Source organism: Manis javanica, chromosome 13 (assembly GCF_040802235.1).
Source record: "Manis javanica isolate MJ-LG chromosome 13, MJ_LKY, whole genome shotgun sequence".
In the NCBI taxonomy this organism is placed as follows: Eukaryota; Metazoa; Chordata; class Mammalia; order Pholidota; family Manidae; genus Manis; species Manis javanica.
In genome coordinates this window covers 100,235,514-100,259,311 of record NC_133168.1, presented here as the reverse complement: position 1 = coordinate 100,259,311, position 23,798 = coordinate 100,235,514, and the positions used below count along the sequence as shown (strand labels likewise).

The 23,798-nt window shown below is 61.6% G+C and overlaps 2 protein-coding genes and 1 long non-coding RNA gene across 12 annotated transcripts; 2 read left to right on the top strand and 1 right to left on the bottom strand.

Annotated features, from left to right (window-relative positions):
• The first annotated feature begins 226 nt into the window (after nucleotides 1-226).
• On the top strand, nucleotides 227-4,998 carry REEP6 (receptor accessory protein 6). 5 transcript variants are annotated; one of them, XM_017652065.3, is made up of 7 exons: nucleotides 339-477; nucleotides 926-1,055; nucleotides 3,195-3,288; nucleotides 3,366-3,504; nucleotides 3,717-3,885; nucleotides 4,077-4,124; nucleotides 4,266-4,521. In XM_017652065.3, the coding sequence occupies exons 2-7, from the start codon at nucleotides 1,028-1,030 to the stop codon at nucleotides 4,301-4,303; spliced, it is 516 nt and encodes a 171-aa protein (XP_017507554.2). In that variant the 5' UTR covers nucleotides 339-477; nucleotides 926-1,027; the 3' UTR covers nucleotides 4,304-4,521. The 5 variants fall into 5 exon arrangements, with proteins under 5 accessions (XP_017507552.2, XP_017507553.2, XP_017507554.2 ...); XM_037018561.2 differs by lacking the exon at nucleotides 339-477 and adding an exon at nucleotides 591-692; XM_017652063.3 differs by lacking the exon at nucleotides 926-1,055 and having other exon boundaries at nucleotides 227-477.
• A 3,311-nt stretch (nucleotides 4,999-8,309) lies between these two features.
• Nucleotides 8,310-16,238, bottom strand: ADAMTSL5 (ADAMTS like 5). 4 transcript variants are annotated; one of them, XM_037018398.2, is made up of 13 exons: nucleotides 16,086-16,238; nucleotides 14,914-15,230; nucleotides 14,494-14,566; nucleotides 14,294-14,385; nucleotides 13,989-14,049; nucleotides 13,728-13,836; nucleotides 12,551-12,678; nucleotides 12,003-12,114; nucleotides 11,587-11,673; nucleotides 11,290-11,453; nucleotides 10,922-11,108; nucleotides 10,776-10,847; nucleotides 8,310-10,449 (listed from the first exon to the last, which is right to left on the bottom strand). In XM_037018398.2, exons 2-13 carry the CDS (start codon nucleotides 14,970-14,972, stop codon nucleotides 10,148-10,150), a joined length of 1,446 nt encoding a protein of 481 aa, XP_036874293.2. In that variant the 5' UTR covers nucleotides 14,973-15,230; nucleotides 16,086-16,238; the 3' UTR covers nucleotides 8,310-10,147. The 4 variants fall into 4 exon arrangements, with proteins under 4 accessions (XP_036874293.2, XP_036874292.2, XP_036874295.2 ...); XM_037018397.2 differs by having other exon boundaries at nucleotides 10,922-11,120; nucleotides 16,086-16,235; XM_037018400.2 differs by lacking the exons at nucleotides 12,003-12,114; nucleotides 12,551-12,678 and having other exon boundaries at nucleotides 10,922-11,120; nucleotides 16,086-16,236.
• Nucleotides 16,239-16,431: 193 nt separating this feature from the next.
• LOC108392071 (uncharacterized) lies at nucleotides 16,432-22,678 on the top strand. Of its 3 annotated transcripts, none has more exons than XR_012124596.1 (4): nucleotides 16,432-17,395; nucleotides 18,938-20,077; nucleotides 20,297-21,340; nucleotides 21,439-22,678. It is a non-coding gene; the product is annotated as an uncharacterized lncRNA (long non-coding RNA). The 3 variants fall into 3 exon arrangements; XR_012124597.1 differs by lacking the exon at nucleotides 18,938-20,077 and having other exon boundaries at nucleotides 16,615-17,395; nucleotides 20,297-20,332; nucleotides 20,975-21,340; XR_005061341.2 differs by lacking the exon at nucleotides 18,938-20,077.
• Nucleotides 22,679-23,798: the final 1,120 nt, after the last annotated feature.

Sequence of the window (23,798 nt, the reverse complement as noted above, 5' to 3'; positions counted from 1 at the left end):
AGCCAATAATCCCCACGGTGGCCCCGCCCCTCGCCTGTCACGTCTCCCTCCCGCTTGGCCAATCGGCTTCCTCGGTCGCCGCGCCCCGCACCCCTCCCCTCCCGTTTGGGTCGCCGCTGCGGCGGCCGCGGGCCGCCAGTGGGCGATGCGGCGGGGAGGAGGGGGCGGGCCCCACCTCCTTTGTCCGCCCTGCCCTCCCATTGGCCGAGGCGGGGTCCAGGAGGCTGAGAACAGCCCGGGGGTGGAGACCGGCCCGGGGGCGGGGAGAGGCAGCCGCAGGCCGCGGAAAGCTGCAAGCACGCTGCAGCGTCGGTGCACGGGGCGATCGAGCTCGGGCTGCCAGCCCAGGGCCCGCCAGTGCCATGGACAGCCTGCGCCAGCGCTTCGAGCACCTTCTGGAACAAAAGAACTTGGCCACCGAGGCGCTAGGGGCGCTCGAAGCCAAGACAGGTGTCGACAAGCGGTACCTGGCCACGGGTGAGCCGTCCGGGGGTGCTCGGGCCGCCGCCTCATTTCGCCGACGGGCGCACTGAAGCCCGGACTCCAGGCCGCAGACCTGCCGCCTCCAGCCCGTGTCGTCAGCGGGGTCAGGCTAGACGGCGGGGCGCACCTGCTGTTTGGCAGGGGACTGAAGTCCTGGGGAAGGGTCTGCCCTCAGCCCCTCCCCTGCCCTGCCCCTGCAAGTGACCTCGGTGAGGAGCACCCCACTCGGGCCCTCGGGGCAGGAGGCCAACCTCTGTCCCCTCCCTCGGGCATTGGGTGTCCGCCAGGCCTCAGTCCGGTTCCTCCAGTTGCGCTGCCAGCTCCAGTGGATGGCAGGGGGAGGGAGGGAGCGGGCAGGCAGCCAGTGCCCTGCAACCCGCCGCCCCTTGCCACATGGACCCCAGCCGGCCAGCAAGTGTAGAGATCTTTCTGTTTTTCCGAGGGGTGCACCAAGCCTGGAGGAGAAGGATCCCTCCCACCTCCTGGCTTCTCCACCGCGATTTTCCCGCTTGGACCCCCCCGAGGCTTGCCTTTGCCCCCACCAATGGCTTTGGTCCCTCCGTGCTGGAATAGTTGAGTTGGGTTGTTTGGCGGCCATGGTGGGGGGGGGCGAAAGGTGGGATGGGGACCCCAGCACAAAGGGGGGTCCAGCCGCCCCCATTATAACTTCCTTCTTCCCTTCCCCTTTGGTCCTTGGTGAACTCACATGCCCCGTGCCGCTCTCCCTAACTATCTAGTAAGCACCCCTTCAAAACAGCTCTCTCCTCTATTTTTCAATGCGTCAGGCCCATATTCTCTGCAGGCTCTTCGTGGAAGCCCCCCTGGAATGAATCCCGAGGATGCTTTGTCCCCACGCTGGTCGGGGTGGAGTGGGGAGGGCTCCGGGTGAGGAGCGGTCACGTGTTTTGAGCACTTTCTGTGTGCAGATCTCATGCTCGGCAGCCCAGGGAGGGTCCGAAATCTGTTCCCTGAAGCCCCCAGTGCCCAGCCCATGTCAGCCCAGCCGGGAACCTGCCCCGGGGAGCAGGCCTTGCCCTCCTGGCTGGCCTTCCACATCCCGGGCACCAGCTCCCAGGGAATGGAGGCCAGAGAGCACTAGGGAGGGGCCGGCTGGGAGGGCTGCCCGGGAGACTGGGCGCCACAGGGTGAAAACTGAGGCCCAGGGAGGCAGGGGCTTTGTGGGAGGCTGCCCCGGCCTCCTGCCCTGTCTGGAGCATGCCCCCCACCTGCCCCTCCCACCCCATCTGTTGCTGCTCGCTGGGGCTGGGCCCCTCCACCTGTGTCCAAGGTCATCCTCCTACTGCTGAGGCTGCAGAACTAAGGATTGAGGGAGAGGTGCCCTGGGAGGGCCGATCCTCCCCAGCCTAGCCGTTTCCCGGGGGGAGGGGCACGACATTCCCCCTCCCCCAGTCGCGGTAACCCTTGGGCCCCATCTGCCCAAATGTCCAAGTCCCCCACCACGGGTCCAGAGGAGGCGGTGCCTGGGCCTCCTGGGGCCAGCTGGGGAGGCCCCGCCCTCACCTGACCCCACACCTGAGGGATAAAGACTAAAGCAGGTGGAGCAAGGGTGGGTGGCTGTGCCCTTTGGTCCACAAGTGACGCACCACCTCTCTCTCTCTCTGCAGATAACAGCCTGGGTGCTGGGGAGGGTGGCTGTACATGCTCCCCGGAGCCCAGGTGCTCCCCTCTTCCCACCTAACGTTTTGTTCTGGCCTTTGAGGTAGAGCGGGGAAGCACAGAGCCCTCACACAAGCGCTTAATAAATGCGGCAGTTACCATTACTGCTTTCCGGGTGGCGAGCGCCCCGGCACCCTCCCTCCCCAGCCAGCTTTCCTGGGAGCCTGCACTGCTGGGAGCTCCGTGAATGTGTAGAAAGGAGCCGGTCTGCCAGGTCGCCCTGAGCTGACTCCATGCCCCCGCTGGCAGCCGGGTTGCTCAGGCTCCAGCAGAGAGGTGCTGGGGTCCTGTGGCGGGCTGGTGCAGGAGCGGGGTCTCTCCTGGGCACCTGAAGCCCACGTTGCGCTGTGCTGCCTCCCGGGAATGCAAAGATTCTCAGACGGGGCCATGCTGCCCCCCTCAGGACACCGGGCAGTGCCTGGGACATTTGTGGTTGTCTGGACCTGGGATGCCCCTTTCACCATGGGAGCCAGGGGTGCCACTCAACCCCCACGGTGCCCAGGACAGCTGCCCACAGAATGACCAGCCCCGTGTGTCCACAGCGCTAGGACTGAGAAGCCCAACACCAAGATAAAACAATGGTCGCTTTTCCCTGCTCCCTGGAAATCAACTCTAAACAACAGAATGGCCTCGCTGTTAGCTTCCCCCCGCCCCCACTTAAGACGCTGTCCTCCTGTGCCTAGTATCTCCATAGGATCTGGAGGGGAGGTAACATTGTAGGTGATCACTTTTCATTCAACAGACACTTACTGGACAGTGACTCTATCTACCAGGGCCCTGCCTGCTCTTGGGGAACTCACAGTCCGGTGGGGGAGATCGCCATGTTGACAGGGCGCTGGCCGCACACACGGGGCTCAGCGCCACGGTGGGTGTTGCCCAGGCACAGAGGGGGCAGCTGATGCATCCTGAAGGGATTGCCAAGGCTTCTGGGAGGAGTCAGGGTCACGGACTGTTGGCCAAGCCAAGAGGACGCCAGGGGCACAGGCTGGGGTGGGATTGTGCCAGACCCTCACCCACGCCCGTCTTTCCTGCAGGAGCTGCCACCCTGCTAAGCCTGTATCTTCTGTTTGGCTACGGGGCACCTCTGCTGTGCAATCTCATTGGCTTTGTGTACCCAGCATATGCTTCGTGAGTGTCTACTGGCGCTGTAGGAGGGGGGCGTCTGGAGCTGCGGGCAGACCCTGACCCTGTCGTTCCCACCCCAGCATCAAAGCCATCGAGAGCCCAACCAAAGACGACGACACTGTGTGGCTCACCTACTGGGTGGTGTACGGCCTGTTCGGGGTGGTCGAGTTCTTCAGCGACCTACTACTCTCCTGGTTTCCTTTCTACTACGTGGGCAAGGTGGGCACTGCCCGGGATGCACGTGGGACTGGGGGCTTCTGGGAGCAGGCAGGCAGCCAGCAGGCTGGGGCCCCAGGGAGTGCCCATTCCCCCGCCACCTGGGACATGAAAGGGAAACAGGTGCCACCAGGGGGTTGTCTGATGGGGACAGCCAGGCCCACCCTAAAGGCACCGAGTCGGGGCCCCGTGTCACCTCCCCCCTGTGCCCGCAGTGTGCCTTCCTGCTGTTCTGCATGGCCCCCTGGCCCTGGAACGGGGCTCACATGCTGTATCATCGTGTCATTCGCCCGCTGTTTCTAAAGCATCACGAGGCCGTGGACAGCGTCGTGAGCAACCTCAGTGGGCAAGCGCTGGACACGGCAGCCGGAATAACCAGGGATAGTACGTCCCTGCGGGGCACCGGGGTGTCTGTGTGTCCCTGTCTGTCTGTCTCTCCCCACCACGGACCCCCTGCCCCACCACTCACCTCCATGCTGCCTCCCTCCTATCCTGGCTTTCACTAGCTGCCCCCATCTGACCCTCTGCTTCCCCTCTTACCGTCCGTCTCTCTCTCCTGTGCTCTCGGGAACCAGTTCTGCAGGCCCTGGCCCACAGCCGGGCCCTCATCTCCCCAGTGGACCGTACGTAGCCCTTGGCCCTGGGAGGTAGGGCCTGTGTGTGCATGCCCATGTGTATGTGTGTGTGTGTGTGTGTGCCCCTCAAGCAGCCTCTGGCCGGTGGTCACAGCCTCCCCCACCTCCCCCACGGCCCTGTCTCTGTAGCCAAAACCAGCGTGACTCAGCCCCAGAAGGGCAAGTGAGGCACCCACCCAGCTCCCGCACAGACCTGCTGGCTGGCACGCTGGGCGACACGGCTCAGCCCAAGCCCTCTGCGGATTCTGCGACTGACTCCCCGGCCGACCCCTCCACCAGCCCCTCGTCCCCAAGCAAGTCAGGTTGTGGGAGTCCCTCCAGAGCCACCGTGGGGCAATTCCAGGCTCATCCCATGGCCACCAGCTCTGCCACCATCTTCAAGCTGCCCAGCAAGTCCCGGAGCCGGCCTCAGTCCCGAGCCAACTCCTCCGGCCAGCCCCACGCCCCCAGCCAGCAGCACCCCCACACCTCCAACACATCCTTGGGCCCTTCGCACCGGTCCTCAGGCTCCATGCAGCGGACCAGCACCTCCTCCAGCCAGGAGCCCCCGCCCAGACAGTCCCCCAGCCACACCCGCAGCCCCAGGGGGACCCCTGATGGGCCAGGGAACGGGATCCCCCAGGCCTCTACGTCCAGCCTACACCAGCAGCCGTCCTCAGCACAGCCCGCCAGCAGCCCCACGGTGCCCGAGCTGCCTGTGTCCTGCCAGTCTGACTCCTCCCTGGAGGACTACACCTTAGAGACCCCCACCGAGGTCACCCGTAGCCGGCCGTACCACCACGGCCTCCGATGCCTGCAGCACTGCTGGAGGCTGAAACACCTGGCCTGCTAGGAGAGGACCCAATAAAGTCACCTGACCAGCTTGTTGCGTCATCTGTCCTGGGGGACCAAGGATGAGGCGCTTCCGGGACGGCGGGTAGGGGGGCACTGTCTCATCTCATCGGGCAGGTGCTGTGAGCCCATTTCACAGAGGCCCAGCAAGGCAAACTTGCCAGGTGCCCGAGATGGATCCAAGACGAGAATTCTGGGGGAAGTCCTTTACTGGGGAAGGGACCTCAGGAAGCCCTGATACAGCGTAGGGACAGGAGGTGGTAAAGAAGGCGGCCATAACACCTGTGGACACCTGGAGCTCCATCTCAGTGCAACACACACCTCTCAGGCGCTAAGGGAGCCGGGCATGTAGCCACCAGGACTGCCGGGCACTGGGGGAGCAGTGACCACCATCCATTCCCAGCACCCTGCGGGCAGCACAGGGGCTGAGGCCAGAGGAAGCCGTCAGTGAAGAGGCCGGGGTGGTAGGAAGGCTGGCAGTGGATGTCAGCCTGGCATTCGAGGGAATTGGGAGAGGGGAGATGGGCAGGCCTGACAGCTTCCTCCAACCTGCGGCTGGTGTCCCTTTGCAGGCCAGCATGGCCCTGATCATAAAATCAGGCAGACAAGACAGAAAAGAGGTGGATAAAAGTGTAAATAATCCAGCAAGCAGGCTGCAAATGCAGCCCAGTGATATGTAAAAACATAGAACAACCCCATGCAAGTTGGTGTTCTGGAAATCAGAGCCTGGGTTGGAAGCTAGCGTCAGGGAGCTGACCAGGGAGGTGGTCTTGGGGGGCTGGAGATTAAACTCTACCCTGAGCCTGGGCCAGTGTTTAACCCCATATCTTCCGGCCACGGAGTTCACTCGCCCTTCGGGAGGAGGCTGTAACCCCAAGGGCAGCTCCCGCCATCCAGAGACAATTTGTGGGGGAGGTATCTGCAGCCACAGCTGGGTACCTGGGGGCCTGGCCTGGCCCACATCTGCCCCTCCCACCCAGGCTCCACCTCTCCAGGGCCCTAGCTGGTCCCCATGTCTGGGGGCGACACTGGAAGGTTAGGAGGATAAAGCCCATTGCAGCTGCTCACGACACTGGAACTCGGCGGTTCTCAACTGCACGTGACTTGGTCCCAGGGACGCTGGGCGATGTCTGCAGGCACAGTAGGCTTCTGCCTTGACACCCCTGCAAGCCCTTGTCATCCTTCCCTCTGCTTCGCAGGCCCAGCTTGTCCCCAGCTGCCCCAGGTTACCGGCTGGGTGATAGCAGAGGGAGTGCTGCTGAATCCCTGAGAATGTCGGTGGGTGAGGAACAGGAACTGGTGAGCCGTGGGTCCAGCTCATTCGTTGGATTGCTCAGCAGATACTGAGCACCTGCTGTAGGCCAGACTGTGCTCCGGAAGTCAAGGGCGCAGTCATAACCCAGAGACAAAAATCCTCTGCTCCCAGGGATTTGGAGAAGGGACAGTCAACATCGTAAACATGTAACATGTCAGAAGGAGGTGAATGTCATGGGGAAAAATAAACGGGCTGCAATGTCAGGAACCATCAGAGAAGGCCTCTCCGGAAATGACATTTGAGTACAGACGCGAAGGCCGTTCAGGGAGAGAAAGCCCGTGCAAAGGCCCTGGGCAGGACCCACCCGGCAGGTTAAGGGCCAGGAGGCCTGTCTGGCTAGCTCAGTGAGGTGTGGGGGTGGGGGCACGGGTGAGTCTGTAGAGTGGACCACCCCGATACCAGGAAGGCGAGGTGAGGACTTTGGTTTTTGCCCTGGATGTAGGCTTACCTGGGACAAAAAGGTGGGGGTGGAGGATAATAATTAATGAACCCCCAACGTGCTAAGGAGTCCACATGATCACAGGATCTGCTTATCTTGGCCCAGCTGTTTGAAGAATAGGGCGTGGCTGTGGCCCAGGGGAGGAGATGGCAGCCCTGGGCTCGCCCAGCACCTGGCAGGGGCCCCTCCTGTCTGAGGTGACCCTCCAAAGACTGTCAGGGGATCCCACCCCAGATCGGCTCACCATGGAGCACGGTGGGGAACCACACCTGTCTTACCATGTGGGAACAGTGGCTTTAAGCCCCCCTCCGACTTGTTTCATTTTAAATTTAAACACAGAAAAGTGGAACCAGCCACTCAGAGCTAGTAATGCACTCCAGCCAGCCCCTGCCAGGCACTTGTCCCCTGCAAAAATGTGCCCCCATCCTGACTCCACTTCCTTTGTCCTTGGACATCCCTTCTGCGAGCCGCAGTCTGTTCTCTCCTGACTCTGACCCACCACGCTGCAGGGGGAATCAGAGCACGTCCCTCTGTAGGGGGGTCCGCAGTCCATTGACCCCATTCCACTGTTGAACAGGCATTTGAGCTGCTTCCAGTTGTGGGTGATTGTGACCAAAAGTGCTAGAACATTCTAGAACCTGCCTTTGGTGAGCAGTCTCGCTTGCCTTGGGCACACCTGCCTGAGGTTGCAGGGTGTACGGTAAGCGCACATGTGCCCTGTGGCAGCCAAAACAAACGGCCACAAAGTGGGCAGTTTAAAGCAACAGAGATTTATTCTCTCATGACCTGAAGGGCAGGTGTCAGCGGCCAAGGTGCCGTGCTGCCTTGGAGGAGGGAGGGTCCCTCCTGCCTGACCCCTGCTTCTGGGGCTCCAGCGTGCGCTGGCTTGTAGCCACATTACCCACCTCTGCCTTGGCCTCCTCTGGGCCCCTCTATGCATCCCTTACAAGGACACCTGCCATTGGATTTAGGGCCTGGCAGGATAATCCAGAATGACGTACCTTCAGCCCTTACACCTGCCAAAACACTTTTTCCAAGGAAGGTCCCATCCACAGGTCCCGGGGTCCTGACTTGGACATGTGGGTTCATCTGCAGGAGACACTACGAAGTGTTTCCCAAAGTGGTCACCAACCTACCCGCAGGCACAGTCCGAGGCTCCCAGCAGGTGATTGACAGGCTGCGGGTCCCCCAGGTCAGTGAGAGAGAACAGGCAACAGGGGTGCTGTCTGCAGAGAATTAAAACCCTTAAGAAAAGCCTGGGAACTTTTGTGGGGCTCTTGAGCCAATGTCTGAATTACCATTGTTTTACTAACAAGGTAAAAGTTTCAAACTGGAGGGTTTCAGTTCTTTAACTTTTAAAATACGCTGGATCCTGGGGGAGGTCAGTTTGGAGAATTCCCAGCTCTGGACGCGTGAGGCCTCGGCTGCGCCAGCTTCCTGCCCGTGGACGTCCTTCTTAGTACCCACTTGAAGTCACCTGGGGCAATGCTGGAGTCCCCTGCACGGTCCGGCAGGGACACAGCAGATAACGATAAAGAGGAGACCATAGAGATGCAGGTGCAGAACTGGGGTCACTTCATTTCTGTCATTCTGTGTAACCACCCGGAGTTTTTATTTATGTTTAAATGTAAAATGGAATGTTTTTGCCTGGCCGGGTCCACACGCTGATTCTACCGTGAGGAGCGCCGCAGAGTTAGAACGTCTTTAGAATTGCATTGTCTTCTCTTTGCAAATTGTCGGCTTGTTTCAAAGCTAGAAGAGCACCTCAGGAGCGAGGTACTATCTCCTGAGATTGTTACAGGACCCTCGTGGTAACAATGTTGCTGCAGGGGGAGGGGGTGCACCCTGCCCTACCCTCTGTCCCCAGCAGGTAGGTGCCTCGCTGGGCTGGCCAGTCCAGCTGGTTCCGGAGCCGGTGAAGCTCAACCTTGGCCTCACGGTGGGAGGTGGGAGAGATGGTGATAGGCGCGGACAGGGGATGTGTGAATGGGGGATGGGAGCCCTTGGGGCTGCAGGCCACAGGGCGCCTGGAATCCCTGGCTTCCAGTCTTGCCACCAGAGGGCACCCAGCCTCCACCTTGCCCTGGAGGGTGGGGGTCCCACATTCTTCAGCTTCAGCATTTGTTGCAGATGACAGGCCAGGCCTGGGTTGACCCAGGCACTGCTGGGTCTCCAGTATACAGCAGGCGCTCAATAAATGCTCAATGAATGGGCAGGGAAGGGGGTCCAGAAGAGGGCTGTTCCCACCATCAGGACTGGGAGAGGCTGAAAGGGAGCTTGAAGTGGGGGAAACCGAGGCCCGGCGGGGCAAGGCCCGGCCTAAGGTCACCTGCAAAGACAGGGCTGAGCCCATGCAGACCCATACATCACTCATCCGTCACCTATTCCCATCTTCCCACGCCCCAGAGAAAAACACAAGTGGTATATTACGGAAGAGCAGATTGTCCCAAATGACAGCATGAGCCACCCCATCCAGGGTGGGAAGCCATCAGGGGAGATTTTCAGAGCAACTGTGACACCCCACAGGAACCCCCAATTCACATGACTGAGGTCTGCCCTCCCGGCTCCTGGAGACCATCGGGAAAATATTTCCGGGAAAACGCACAGGGACGGGTTCAGGCTGAGACCAAGAGCTCTGACCTGCCTCCTGCACTGGGGAGGGGTCCCCTGGCTGACCTGAGATGAATGTGTGGCCCCCAAGGCTACAGGGCGAGGGGGCTTGGGAGCTGTGAAGCTCCGTTTACCTACTTCTTCCCCCCTTCTGGCCCCACACGGTGCCAGACCCTGAGTGGAGAAGGGGAGGGGTACTGAGACCACTGGCGCACACTGTGAGGTCGTATCAGCGCATCCCCAAGTGTATGTGCTGCGGTCTGAGTAGCTGGAGTGCCCTTATTTTTAAAAAAGGTATGCATAAACATTAAAGAGGCCTAAAAAAGGGGTGAACTGCGGTGTTGCCTGAAAGAAATCCAGCCAGAGTAGGTGGCTGAGGCTATTAAGATTCTCTCTCTGAATTTCCTGGTACATTACAGTGCCTGGCTAGGCATGTCTTCTAGGGGACATGTGTGTTTGTGACAGTGTCTCTGAATACATGAGTGTGTGTGTGTGTGTGTAAGTGGCAGTGAGAAGAGGGAGCACAGAGTATCAGGGAGTTAAACGGTGATGAGTTTCCTGGCAGCCAGGGTGAGAGAGGAAATAAGAGTCAAAGAGTCTATGCAGTGTGTCCTCACTAGTGCCCGCCTGCTGGTGACAGCGGACGTGGCTGTGGCAGGGGTGTCTAGGTGTATGCACAAGGGAGTCACACAGCTGTAGGTGGAAGATTATTCTGATGTCCCTGGAAACCTGGGAACCCTTGTAGGGGGCATATGTTGAGCTTGAGCCTAGTCAGGCACTCTCCTTGCTGTGTGTGGCAGGGGTCTCATCTGGGGCTCAGACAGGGCACTGCCGGGCAGCCACGCGCACTCGGCTGTCCTCAGCGGGGGTCCAGGGCCGGGCATAGCCGGCATGGGGCAGCAGCAGCCGGTCCTGGGTGCCATCCAGGCTGATGAGGCGCTGGGCAGCCAGCAGGTATTCGCGATGGAGGTCCAGCAGCGGGCAGGGGCAGTGGCTCAGTGCCCACACGTACTCAAGGGCCCGCAACGGGGAGAGATTCTTGTAGATGAGCTGCACGCGCACCTCGTAGCGGGTCTCCCGGGCCTGGCGGAGGCGGCCCAGTACCCGCGCCCGAAACACTGTGGGCAAGGCAGAGCTGAGGCCTGCGGGACACTACGGGTTCTGTCCACACGCCCGTTGCCGCACGAGGGACACGGGGGTCAGGTGGGGCATTGGGGTCCCTGGGGACGGTGGAGAGCGGACTGAAGGGGTCACTGTCAGGTCAGGGGTTCATGAAGGACTCAGGTGTCAGATTAGGGCAAAGGATCAGGTTAAGGAGTCAAACAGGTCAGAAGGGGTCAAGTGGGGTCAAGGTAGAGTCAGGTCACAGCTGGGGTCAACAGGACAGAGACCAAATTCAGGTCCATTAGGGGCCATGTGAGGGTTGGGGTCAGGAGTTTCTCACCAAAGTCGCTGCCGCAATAGTGGAGAAGCCGGTGGGCGCGGCCTCGGGTGTCGGAGCAGGGGGGGCAGGGGTCTGCGGGGGCAGGGAGGTCAGGGACACAGGCCTCACCTTCCCACTTGCCCACGCCCTGTCCATCCCCGCCTCACCTGGGGTGGAGTGCGGGGTCCACGAGGGGTTGGCAGCGGGGGCTGCGGGGGGCTCAGGGGGCTGCCGCTCCACCTCCCGAGGCTGCGGCTGCCGCAGGGACCAACCCAGGGCCTGCGCCTGAGCCTGGAAGGGGCCGTAGAGCTCCCGAGGGAGCCAGAACTCGAACTCGATGCCGGGGTTGGGCTCCTGCAGGAGGACCTGGGTGGGGGTGTCACACAGCAGAGAGCCGCGCTTGGACCTGATGGCCCAGCCTCCCCGCTGTGACGCTCTGTCCCCGGCCTCCCCCTGCTGACCCTCTACCCCAACTCTGGACTCTACCCGGATCCTCTGGCCCACCTCCCCGGGGTCCCCCTGAGCCACGCCGCACCTGCAGGAGCAGGTCTTGGGAGGTGGGCCCGGCCGCACGCAGAGTCTCCTCCGGCCCCGGGGCGCGGGTGTAGACCACGCGGGTGCCGGCCGCCTCGTAGGTCCCGGGTGGGCTGACCGCCCAGTTCCCATTGAGTACGTAGCGCCCGTCGAACCCCATCAGCGCTGCAAGGGAAGGGTCAGCCCGGGCCCGAACCAGCCCGCCCGCCTCCCGACCCTGGCGCCCCCTCCCGGGGCCTCAGGTTCCCCAGCTGCATCCGGGCGGCAGCAGGGCGCCGCCCCCTCGGACCTGCCGTACCCAGGTGGTTGCGGCTCCGGTGGGCCACACGGACGTGTCTGGCGCCCTCGGGGATCAGGGTCACGTTCCAGTACCCAGCGAAGGCACCTGGGCGGGAGGGCAGGAGGGAGTTGGGGTGTGTGTGGGGGGATGCATTTGAAGATTAAATGGGACACTGTACGCACAGGAGGTTTGCCAAGGTCCTGGAACCCCGGAACACGCTCTGTACACGTTTGCAGTTATTATCGCAGAAGTGCGGCAGCGAAAAAGTTACAATCCCATGGGGGGGCGGGGAAATCTGGCCTTGACCAATCAGAATGATGAGCGAGAGGGGCTGGGCCGTTGATCTGCCCAATCAACACAAGACTTCGCTTCCGGGCCCGCGGCTCATTAAAGGGCCCCTGGGGGCTAGCGGAGAGGACGGGGCGGGCGGTCACCAGCGTCGCGGAACACGCGCTGCACCAAGAGGCACGAGTCGTTGGTGCCGCCGCAGCGGCCGCAGTGGTCCTCGCGGGCGTCGGAGCCCAGCAGACCGTCACAGCCGGCGCTCTGAAGGGGTGGGGAGGACACCCGCCACGTCAGACAGCCCCCCAGTCCGGGGCCTCCGGGGGCGGTGCCTGCGGCATGGGGCGGGGCTCTGGGCCCTAAGGGGCGGGGCCTAGGGACGACGGTGGGACCTGAAACAGAGGAAAGGGGGGCCCCGGGAGTGAAATGGCAGGGCTTGGAGGGGAGAGGCTGGGTGGAACTAGTGGTGGGTGGGCCTGGGTGAGAGGGGCGTGGCCTAAGGAAGAGGGCGGGTTATGGAACCAAAAGAAATGGGGCATGGGGGCGGAACTGAAAGTAAAGAGGCGAGTCTTGGAGGGAGGAGGATGGGGTGGGACCCAGAAAGGGGCGGAGTCAGGGCGGGAGGGGGCGGGCCTAGCGAACGAAAATGACATGCGGGGGCGGGGCATACGTGCGGGGGCGGGGCCCGGCGAGTCCTCACCAGACAGCGGCCAGCCACGCAGAGCTCCCGGGCACCCCGGCTGCAGGGGGTGCCGTCCAGGACGCGGCCGAAACTGTGGTAGAAGGCGTGCCCCTCAGCCAGGCAGTTGAGGTCGCACTGGTTGGGCGCTGGGTGCAGGAGGAATTGTTGGGCAGGGGCGCCTCTGAGTTCCAGCGCGCTCCCTGCCAGGCTCCCCCAGCAGCCACCACCGCCTCGGGCAGATGTGACCCAGAGCCTCAGCCAGAAGCCCACATGCAGGCTGAGGCCGAGCCAGGACTGGCCCGTGGCGTTCTGCCTCCAGCTCCCGGGACACTCTGGCAAGCATCCTGGGCTGCAAGCATGCATTCACTTTGTGACCTAACATTAGGGCGTCCTTGCATGTTACCCATTGCTGACATAGTTACCCTTCTTCATTCGTTTTTCATTCCACAAACACTCGATGAGCACCTACTGTTTTCCACAGGGCAGGGGCCCATTAAAAAGAGTCCAGGGCTGACTGAGTCCCATGTAGCCTGTGTGTGCTGCTGGCCTTCCCTGGGACTCAGTTTCCCCCTGTGCCTGGCACACAGGCCCGTGGCCCTCATCCCTGATCCTCCTGCTTAAGCTCCCTCCACCTCCCACCTCCCTGAGCCTGGCTGGCAGGCTCTGCCTGGAACAAAGCCCACGCTGGACTGGAGGGCCTCTGTGGGGCGGGACCATGGCAAGTTTCCTCCAGTTCTCGGGGCAAAGAAAAAAAGTGAGGTTGACGGACGGAACTTCCTGCGTTCTAGGCTTCTCTTCTCTGTGTCTGGCCCCACCATGGTGTCTGAAGCTGCCGGGGTCCCGTAAATCTGGAGGCGCACTGCCCCAGGCACACAGTTATATAACTCGCTATTTTCAGCTCAGTGTGACATTCCCTGCTACCACTGCTTTCGGGGTAAGTTTGAGAACTGTTTGCTTCTTCATACAACTACAAGTAAACCCTCGGCCTGGTGTTCAGCCCTGTACAGAATAAACCCTGCTTCACACCTCACACATGCTTTTCGCCTTTCCCCAACTCCTACATATCGTTCAAAGCCCCAGTGTTAATGCTCGCTTCTCCTTGCAACACTTCAAGTCCCCTTCCTTTGTAGCAGCCACTTCTCCCTGCCAGCTCTGATTTGTTTCTTCCAGACCAACAGGAGGGCAGGCTCCTCACCACCATGGAAGGGCACCCACTGGTAGGTCTTCTGGGTGCCCAGTACAGGGCGGCCATTGTAGAGGGCACATTGGAGGTCTCGGAAGGGCATGGCCCCTGGCGGACAGTCCTGGAGAAAGAGATGGGTAGGTCAGAGGCTGGGCAGCCCCGGGGGAGACCAGAGAACCTAGGGGAGGGTGCTGAATGTGTTCGGCGGCAAGAGTCGGGGAGCAGGAGCGCTTCAGGGCAGACTGGAGGGTCTAGGGGGTGGGCAGGACTTACTGGCAACTGGCAGAGTCGGTACTCATGGGAGTCCCCCGAGCAAAGCTCTTCCCCGGGAAGCCTGCGAGGATCAGGGTGGTCAGAGCATGGTCAGGACCCCCAGGAACCCCCTCCCCAGTGCTGGCCTACCCTCCCCCCACCTGGCCGACCCACCCACATTCCAGCCGCATCAGTGGGATTAGAAAGCGCAGCATGTGTGGGCAGGCTGAGGGTGCGGCCAAGGCTGGGCTGGGCTGGCAGGAGAGGAGGCGCAGGGACCCCCTCCTGCCCCACCCCACCCGGCTGAGCCCCAGCTCCCCACTCACCAGATGCAGTGCCGGCTGCGCACAGAGAGCCCCTGCCCACAGGAGCTGGAACAGCGAGTCCAGGAACCCCATGGAGTCCACTCGCCTGGACCCTACTTGGGGAGCCAGAGGAACAGTCAGCCTGGAGGGGACGCTGGCCACCCCCAGGCCGCTGGCCAGATGCGCATGCTCACTGCCTCCTGGGCTCATGTCGCCCTTACCTGAGCACTGCCCCCCACACTGCAGTTCAGGAGGGTCCACAGCAGGAGCAGAGAGCTCCGGGAGGGGTGGGCTCTGGAGAAGCAGAAGGGGAAGCTGCAGTGGGGGTGCCAGCAGGCCAGGGGGCAGAGCCCCAGCTCTGGTTGTATTATTTGGGGCATACCTGAAATATGGGGTGCTAATAGGGTCCCTTTTGCAGGAAAGTTTTGAGGGGTCTCTCAGATCAGGTAAGAAATGGGATGCATGGAGGCTGGTATGGAGGGGGAAGGGCTCAAAGAATAATCCACTATTATTAGGATCGGTTGTTCATTGTCTTAATGCACATAGTAGGTGCTTACTGATGGAAGGACTCATTCCAGGATAGTGCACAGGGGTCTGCAGGGTTGGGGTCCCCTCCCTACTCTCCCCGCCATTGTCCCTACCTTCCCGTGTGGTGGTGGGGAGCCAGCCACTCTGCTTCCCGGGGTCTTGGTTTCCCCATCTGTGCAGTGGGGACCAGCGAGGTTCAGTCCCGGGCTTGGTGAGACCTTGCAGAGGGGGTGGCCAGCTGGTGGTGGGCTGGGTCAGGAGCCAGGTCCCTGGCCGAGGCCCCCCAGCCGCACCCTGGCCTCCAGAGCCCCCGCGGCTCCCAGGTCCACGGCAGCAGGGTCGCCGGGGCGCGGGCAGAGGTGGCCTGGTCCCCGTTGGGTCGGTGCCTCATGGCCTCATGTGCAGAGGGTGTGGGGCCCTCCTGGGGCAGCTGCAGACGGAAAGAGGCTGCTGATGAGGGTGACGCAGGAGAAAGGGCAGCACCCGGGGCTGGTTTCCCTCCTTGGGCCTGTTTCCCCCTCTGCCAGGGAAGGATGAAGTCCCTCGGCGTCCAGGCCCTCTGTGTGACCTCGGCATCTCAGAGGAGGGGGAAGGGGAGTGGCTGCTCATGACTCCTTTCCTGGGCCAAGGCGAGGGAGCCCAGCGGTCAGCTGTGTCCAAGGGCATGCAGGACAAGCTGGAGCCCTCCGGCCCCCAAAGTCCCGTGCCGTGGACCCTCTGAAGCCCGTTTCCCTGGTCCTCAGGCCCTCCTGGCTGACATTAGGACTTGGGCCACCAGGGGTTGGGGCAGAGGTGGCTCCAAGTGCTGAGAAGCTGGGGGGCGGCTGGGCGGGAACCCCCTGACCACAGCTGCGCGGCCAGCTGTGTCTCTGCCCCTCTGAGAACCTAGGGCCCCGTCCGATCCAGGAAGCAGGTGGAAGTTGGAGAGAAGAGCTGAGATGGGGAGGAGGCTTGGCTTTCTGACACCCACACAGGACTCAGCACTGGCTTGTGGGGTGGGGGTCTAGGTAATGGAAAATGAGGGGCTAGAAGGATCCCCCCTTCTACTCCCCAGACCCTCTCCCAGAGGGGCAAGACGCCTACACCCTTGGGCGCCATCCTGATGGCTGGTGTCATCCCAGGACAAGCCACGCTTCTAGGTCTGTTTCCCCAGGAGGAAGGGAGGGAGGGGTGAGCTTTCCTGCACCCCGGGGACTGCTGCCCGGGCACCCCTGTAGCCTGACGGCTCCCAGAGACGGAGGGGAAACCCTGTCCGGATAGTAGGGGGATTGGAAGAGGGACTTACCGGCCTCGTAGAGCCCAGGCGGCGCGTCCTGGCTCTCCAGGCGGCCCCAGGGCGGGCGGAAGCGGCGGGGCCCGCGGGGAGGGGCGCGGGGAGCCCGGGGCGGCCCCTCCCATCGGGCCTCCCGGGGCGCGTCCCTGCCGGGGTCCCCAGGGCCTGCAGCCTAGTGCGCCCTCGCGCGGCCGCGGCGCGCTTGGGCAATGATCTGCAGCAGGGGACTGCCTCGCACGGGCCCGGGGCGGGGGGCCCGCCGCCTGGCGTCCGAGCGCCCGTGTCTCGGTGACCTTGGGAAGCCCGGGTCTGGGGAGCCGCGCGGGAACTGAACGCCGCTGCCCCCTCCCGGGGCTGCTATTCCGGGCGCCGCGCTCAGGGCCCGGGAATGTGCGCCAAGTGGGGTGGCCCTGCCCGGGTTCCCGGAGTCTGGGGCGCTGCCCCCTCCCCACCGGTGCCCAGATCGCGTCCCCTCGAGGGCCCCCTTTCCCGGTCACTAATCCCCTCCCCAGCCCCTCCCCCTCCCCCTCCCTCAAAGACGCCCCACTCAGGAACTGGCGCGCCTGAGTTCGGATCCCAGGACTCCCGGCCACCCCCAGCGCAGGGCCCCAGCGCACCGCGGGAAGCTCAGCCCCAGGGGCCGGGCGTGGGGGGCGGAGAACCCCCTCCCGGCCCGGCCTGGCGCATTCCCGGGAGCTGCTGTCACCAGAGGGCGCGCCCCACCCCGCCTCCCGCCTCCACGCCCGCCCCGGACTAGGAACTGTGGCTGTGGGGCAGACCCGGGTCCAGAAAGTCTCCCTCCCGTGCGCCTGTGGTCCCCTCCCCTCCGACCTCAGTCTCCCCATCCCGGCAACGGGGTCGTAGGGGTCTCCACCGCGGAGACCCCCTGCTTCCAGCTGGACCCCAGCTGCTTGCGTGTCTTGGCAAGAGCCGGGTTGGCCCTAGACTCCCCCTACCCTTTCCCCTCTGCACCCCCCTCCGCCTCCACCACGCAAGGGTGCAGCGGGCACCCTCTGCTCGCCTCCTCCCCTGCTCCTTTCTATCGCCCATGATTCTGCGTTGGTGGGTTAAGGAGATGGGGGCGCTAAGGGGGCAGTGGGTGGACTGCCCCTCTGCCCCGAGGCTTGACCAGGCTTGGCCCGAGTGCCCCCTGCTCCTCCCAGAGCCCACCACGGGGTGTCTAGCCTGGACCGCAGGGAAGGCTTTGCCAGCGCAGCTGTCTGCCCTTCAGCCTGGAGCAGCTCAGAGCAGGGCCACCCAGTGCCACTCATTCCTCTGGCATTTATCAAGCACCCACCATGTGCCAGAGCAGCTGTGAACAGGTGAGCCAGAGAGTCAGCCTTTGGGAGTGGACAGTCCCACCTTCCTATCAGGATGTTGGGAGTAAGTAGCCCAGGCCCACTGCAGATGGGGCAGGTGGGGGGGTCGGCAAGGCCCTCGGTGAGGAGGTGGGGAGAGGGCAGCTCAGCTAGAGGGAACGGCATGTGCAAAGGCCAAGGGACAGTCAGGAGGCTGGCGCTGGTGGAGCAAGTGGCCTGGGCTGGGGGCAGAGCTGAGGTCAGAGAGGGGCTGGGGGCTGAGAGAGGGTGCTCTAGTTTTGGGAAAGACGCCCTAGGCTGCCACGGGGGCAGGAGCAGGGGCCAGGAGAGCAGTGGGGGGAGGCAGTGTCAGCGTCCTGGGGTGGGAGCTGTGTGGGGTGTAGGTGGAGGGGAGCAGCAGTGGGTGGCCCCCAGCTGGGCTGCTTGGGAGTGGAGTCTGCAGGAGGGGCTGGCATATCCCAAGTGCAGGCATCCTCTGCTGGGCACCCACTGTGCACCAAGCTATGGACCTGGAGCCTGCAGGACATCAGACATAGATCAGGCTTGGCCTCAGGGCTCCACCAAGGGCACTGCCAAGCCTCCCTCCGATGTGCCTCATTCCTTAGTCCCCATCCACAGTGCCATGCAAGGTGTGCATACAGCAGGCAGGTATCCTGCAAAGAGTGCATGCAGCAGGCAGGTACCCTGCAAGGTGTGCATGCAGCAGGCACTGTATCCCTCAGAGTGTGTACAGGGACCGCTGCATCCTGCAAAGAGGGTATACAGAAGGCACCAAGCCCTGCACGGGGGCCCTAGTGCTTGTGGGGTTGCCAGGTGGGATGGGGTGAAGACGTGGAGTCCCTGCCCACCCTGCCCACCCCCAGCATTGCTTCCCCTCAGTCTGCAGCTCTGTCACTGTCCTCAGGCCGTAACTCGGCTGGACTCAGCTCACAACACCTGGTGCAGGTGTGGGGGGGCGGAGGTTGGGAGGTTCAGAGGCTCCAGGTGCAGGGGCATCTCGGCCTCCCTCAGCCTTGTGCTTGGCACAGGGGTCAGCGGGGACCCCCTGCCCTGAGCTCCAGCCTGGACCCCCACCGAAGGGCAGATCAGGCCAAGTGGACACGGGTCCCAGCAGATGTGGGTCAGGTGGGCTCCTGCTCCCTCTGTGACCTCACAACCCTGGGGCCTGGGAAATGCCCACGAGCAGATCCTGTGGCCTCTCTGTGCCCCACCATCCAGTAACTGCTTGTGGGCCCAACCACGTGATCCCTAGGACACATGAGCCCCCTGGGTAGACTGGGTAGGAGGTGCCTGGTCCGTGGAGCTGCCCAGCAGTGCATGGGCATGAGCGGGGGGGCAGGGACCAAGACCTCTCATGGCCAGGGTGGCACATTAGCTGGGGTTGTGGGGGCCCTCTGCCACCTGGGAGAGCCACCCCAGGGAGGCACCCACAGAAGGATGGAGTCCCAGGGATGCCACTGAAGCAATTTGGAGTACCCTGTGACTTCCTACCAAGGGGTCTCCCCAATGGACATCTGGTCTTTCTGTCACCCTCGTCGCCCACAGGCCGTGCCACTGACCAGGGATGGAGTGCTTACCCTGCTTGCAGTGGCTGTTGTCTCGGAGCTCCCATATCTGATATATAGGACAGCCCCCTGTGAGAGGAATCCTCACCCCCACTTTATGGGTGGGGACCTGCAGAGGGCCAAAGTCACAGATGGCAAGATGTGGAGGTCCCGGGCCAACCCCACACCCACGTCTCAGAGGGTGTCCTGAGCTCCTTCTGAGGCAGGAGCTGGGGACACTTGCTCAAAGAGAGGGCCTGGGCAGGGGCACCAGGAGAAAGGGGCCGTGAAGGAGAGGGTGTTCCCAGCAGCGGAATCAGCATGTGCAAAGGCCAGGTGGCCGGGAGAGTATGGTGAGAACCAGACCCAGCAGAAGGCCTCTGCAGACAGAGTGGGGTGATGAAGGGGGTCGGCTGGGAGGCCACAGATGGGCAGGGGCTTCGCCTCACACAGCCCGGGGGCCGGGAAAGTTTATTCAGAGATGGCACGTCATCTGAGGTCTGCTGCTAGATGAAAAGATGAGAAAAGTTATGGAACGATGCCCTTTATGTAGAAGAAAACAGTGCAGACAGGACATTGGGAGAATGAACCCCCAGGAGTGAGGCCCCAGTGATTGTGGGGTGGATGCTATGGGTGACTTTGACTGCCTTGTATGTTTTATTTGAATTTCTTTTAATAAGCTCTTAATTTTTTGTTTTTTATTTTTTAAGGAAAATGTTACTTTGGAATAATTTTAAATTTACAGAAAGTTGCAAAGATATTACTGAGTTCCTATGTTTTGTCATTAGTACTACAATGCTCCCTCCAGGGACATCCCTGTCCCAGCCCCAGGACCTGAAGACGTGTCTGCTCACGTGGCAGAGGGACCCTGCAGAGGAGATTAGTCAAGGCCCCTGAGACAGGGGTGGCCCTGGGGTCCCGGGCCCAGGGTCCTCACGAGGGTCCCTATGGGGGGGCAGGAGGTCAGGGTCAGACAGATGAGAAGGCGCGGCCCTACTGGCCGTGCAGACGGAGGAAGGGGCCCCGAGCCAAGGCCCCGGGGCCTCTAGAAGCTGGAAGAGGGGGACACGGTTCTCCCGGGGCCCCTGGAGGAGCTGGCCCTGCCCGCCTGGATTTAGGACGTCTGACCCCAGAACGTGAGGTGATGAATGTGTGTTTTTTGAAGCAACCAAGGTGGTGGTAATTTGTTACAACAGCCTTAGGAAACACATACTATTTGTCACAACTAAGGAATTGATATTGGTATATTGCTATTACTAATTAATAATATGAGTAGTCCTACTGCTATTGGCTAAACTCCAAATTTTATTTGTTTGGATTTCACCATTTTTGTTGAATTAGTTTTCTTTTTCTGTTCCAGGATCCCACGTGGCATTGAGCTGTTTCTCTCGTTAAGGTAAAAAGATGCAAGCAGATGAAATATAGGCTATCCCTGCAAAAATCTGGCTGTTTCTGATGCCCACATAGCCTGGTACGCAGCCAGAGTCAATCAATGTCCTTGAATAGAGGCTGAGGGGGCAGCCAGCAGGAGAGGGGGTGCCAGGGAAGGTGTCCACCTGCAGGAGCTGCACCCACTTGGGACCCTGAGGACACCCACCCTGCAGGCAGGGTCCGGCACAGCTTGGGGAGGGTTTGGACTTGCCCAGGGCCACCAGGCAGGTTGGCACCTATGGGGAAATGGCTCCCAGTCTGGTGGGGCAGACGCCAGCCAACCTACAGAGAAATGGCATAATTTCAGGTGGTGAGGGTACCCCAGAGGGACTCTCAGGGTATGGTGGCCTTCTGGGTAAGGGGTGGCCCTCGCCCAGGTCCTAGGAGATTAGTGGAGTGGCCAGGTGAATGCTCAGGGGTGGGGAGCACCGCAGGCAGAGAAAATGGCATGTGCAAAGGCCCTGAGGTTGGGATAAGCTTGGTATGGGGTTTCTTGGCCAGAGAGGTCAGGGTGGCTGGGCTGAGGTGAGTGGGTGGGCAGCTGGGGGAACCATGGGGGTGCACCAGTGGGCCTTTGTTTGGATGTGATCTGATTTGATTTTGGAAGGTGTCTTGCTGACAGGAGGACATTGAACTTTCCACCCTGGGGCCTCAGAGAATCCACCGAGTCCAGCTCCCAGCCACCCCTTGATTCCGGGAGCCCCCAAGGACCCAAACAATCTGCCCCACCCCACCTGCCAGAACTGCCCTTGATGTTCCTGATCCTGGGTCTTGGCTGGTCCTGAGCACCACGTCGGGGCCTATGTCTTCAGCTCCGTCTCCCTGTCCAGATCCCCCGCCAGTCATCTTGAAGGGAATGTCCCCCAGACTTACTCGGGATGCCCCTCCCTGGCCCTGGCCACACCCCACTCTGGCTGTCCTGGAGTTCTAGTACCACAGGTCAAAGGGGACAGTTTGCAGTGGCTGAACCCAGGTGAGACTGTGCTCTGGGGGGAGGGTGCATAAGGCCCCTCAGAGCCCCCCACCCACATGCCCCTCCTGTCTCACCTTTTCACTCCATCGCTCTCCCAGCTGCGGTGTGGATCACTTGCAGAACGCTTTCCAAGCTGGATGTGCAAGATAATGTTCCTTGCAGAGGCCCTGGCCAATGAGGGGCAGATGCCAGGGGCTTGATGCCCCCCTCATCCTCCCCTTGGTCAGGCATTTCTGAGGAATCTTCTACCCAGTTCCTCAGGGGCCCACAGTGGTTACCAGGTCATGCCCTGCCTTGTTCTCCCCAGCCCCTCACTCTTGCTCTGCCAAGCCTCTTGCTGCACTAAACCCTTGCTTCAGGCTCTGCTTTCAGGACAGGGAAGCTGCCCAGGAGAACAGTCTTTTACTGGCCTGGACACTGTGAGCGGGAGGAAGGGAGAAAAGGGGACAGGGCCTCAGAACTGAGCCCTGGGCATCAGGAGAAGGAAGAGGAGCCTCAAAGGAGAACAGAAAAGAGTTGGCCTAAAGGTGGGGAAAACGCCTGCAGAGAGGCATCACGGAGGATGAGAGGACGGATGGTACTTCTGGAAGGAGCTGACGCTGGTGCTGAGAGCGGGAGCATCACGGACAAAGTTTGGTCCCAAGGGTGGGGGTGGAAGGTGGAAGCCAACTCCAGAGCCCCGCACACCAACCCTGGGCTGGTCCCCAGGCAGCACGCCGCTGCAGTCACGGGGCTTCTGAACCGTGGTGGCAGGGTCCCCTCCCACCTGCTCCACTCCAGGGTCCCCGTCCCCAGGGGCGCATCAGGTTGGCAGATGCCCAGGAGTTATAGGCGTGCGGTGTCTGCAGCATTTCAAGCCTGTGGGCCAGAGAGGGACCCAGAGCTGGCTGTCACGTCTGCCCACATGCTCCCACTGTGGCACTTTCTGGAAGGAAGGGACCGCACCACTGCCGACCCCAGGGAGGCCCCCTGGACTCTGTCTGCCCCTCACTGTCTCAGCAGCCGCCTCTCAGGTCAGCACAAGAACAGACTGGAGGGAAGGCAAGTTTGTGGCCAGAAGCATGGGGGTGGAGGTGGGGGTGGCCAGGCAGGGGTGCCGGCCCATGACCGCCTCTGCCTAGGGAACCCTGCGGGGGTCAGCATAGGAGGCTCAGGCAGCCCCGCTGAGCCCAACACCACCTCGCTTCTTTGCAATCTTTGCAAAATGCCTCAGTATCCCCATCTGTAAAATGAGGATATTGATAACCCCCCACAAGGCTGTAATTTTTGGGGAGGGCTGAATCTAATATGTTTTCCATTTTTTTTAATCTTGGCAAAATACACATAGTGTAAAATTCACCATCGTAACCATTTCTGAGTGCACAGCAGGGGGGGTGTCACGCACAGTCACGTGTCGTCAGCCGTGCCCAACCTCCCTCTCCAGAACTTTCTGTCCTCCCAAACGGAAGCTATGTCCCCATGCAACACTAACCCCCACCCCCTCCCCCAGCCCCCGGCCCCACCATCCACTTTCTGTCTCTGTGGATGTGGCTCCTCTGGGGACCTCCTGGGAGGGGGATCAGACGGGATTTCGCTGAGCCCAACCACAGCGTAGCAGGTGTGAGCATGTCCTTCCCTTTTAAGGCTGGATACTATCCCTGTGTGTGCAGATGGACACATTTTATCTGTTCATCACCAATGCACACGAATGAGTTGCTTCCACCTTTTGGCTGGTGTGATTCATGCTGCCATGGATGTCTCTGTTTTAACAGATAAAATTATTGTATTTTTTTCATTCGATTTTCATTCTAGGGTGCTGTTGGTTGGGGGGAAGCCTGCTAGGGGGGTGTGCAGACTGGAAACCGAAGTTCTCCCAGCCCGTGGTGGAGGCTCAGCCAGGAAAATGCAGCGGACGGCTGGGGACGGGGAGAGCTTTCTCTGTGTGGAGGGCACAGCTGGCAGGCAGGCTGTGGGGCACCTGGCAAGGAGCTTGGGATTTCTTTCCCTTCAGGACGCTTCTGAGGGTTCAGTGGGCCCAGTAGCCTGTCCCTGCCCACAGTGCTAAGTCCCTCGGGGCACAAAGTCTTGAGCGTGTCATGGGGGAGCAGGGACTCCTGACTCCTCGCTGCCTCGGATGTAGGTGGGACTTGAGTCACTTGCAGCCCAACCGTCCTGGGCTTCCTGGCACCTTCCTGAGGCTGGCCTCCCCGTCTGTAATGTGGCATTAACAATAGCACCTGTCTCAGGGCAGTGGAAGGGGCCTGGCTTAATTGCACTTGCCTCCGGAAGCCTCCTTGACCCTGGCGCTTGGTTAGGTCTGGGTGGTTCCCTGTGGGAGGTGTGCTACTAAGGAGCCCGTAGACTCCAGGGGGACCGGTACACGACGGCTCAGATCCCCGGCACCCCCAGCTGCCCACCTTCTGTCATGTGGCACCTGGTTCTCAGCAGGGGACTTGGGCTCCTGGGCCGTAGCCAGCTG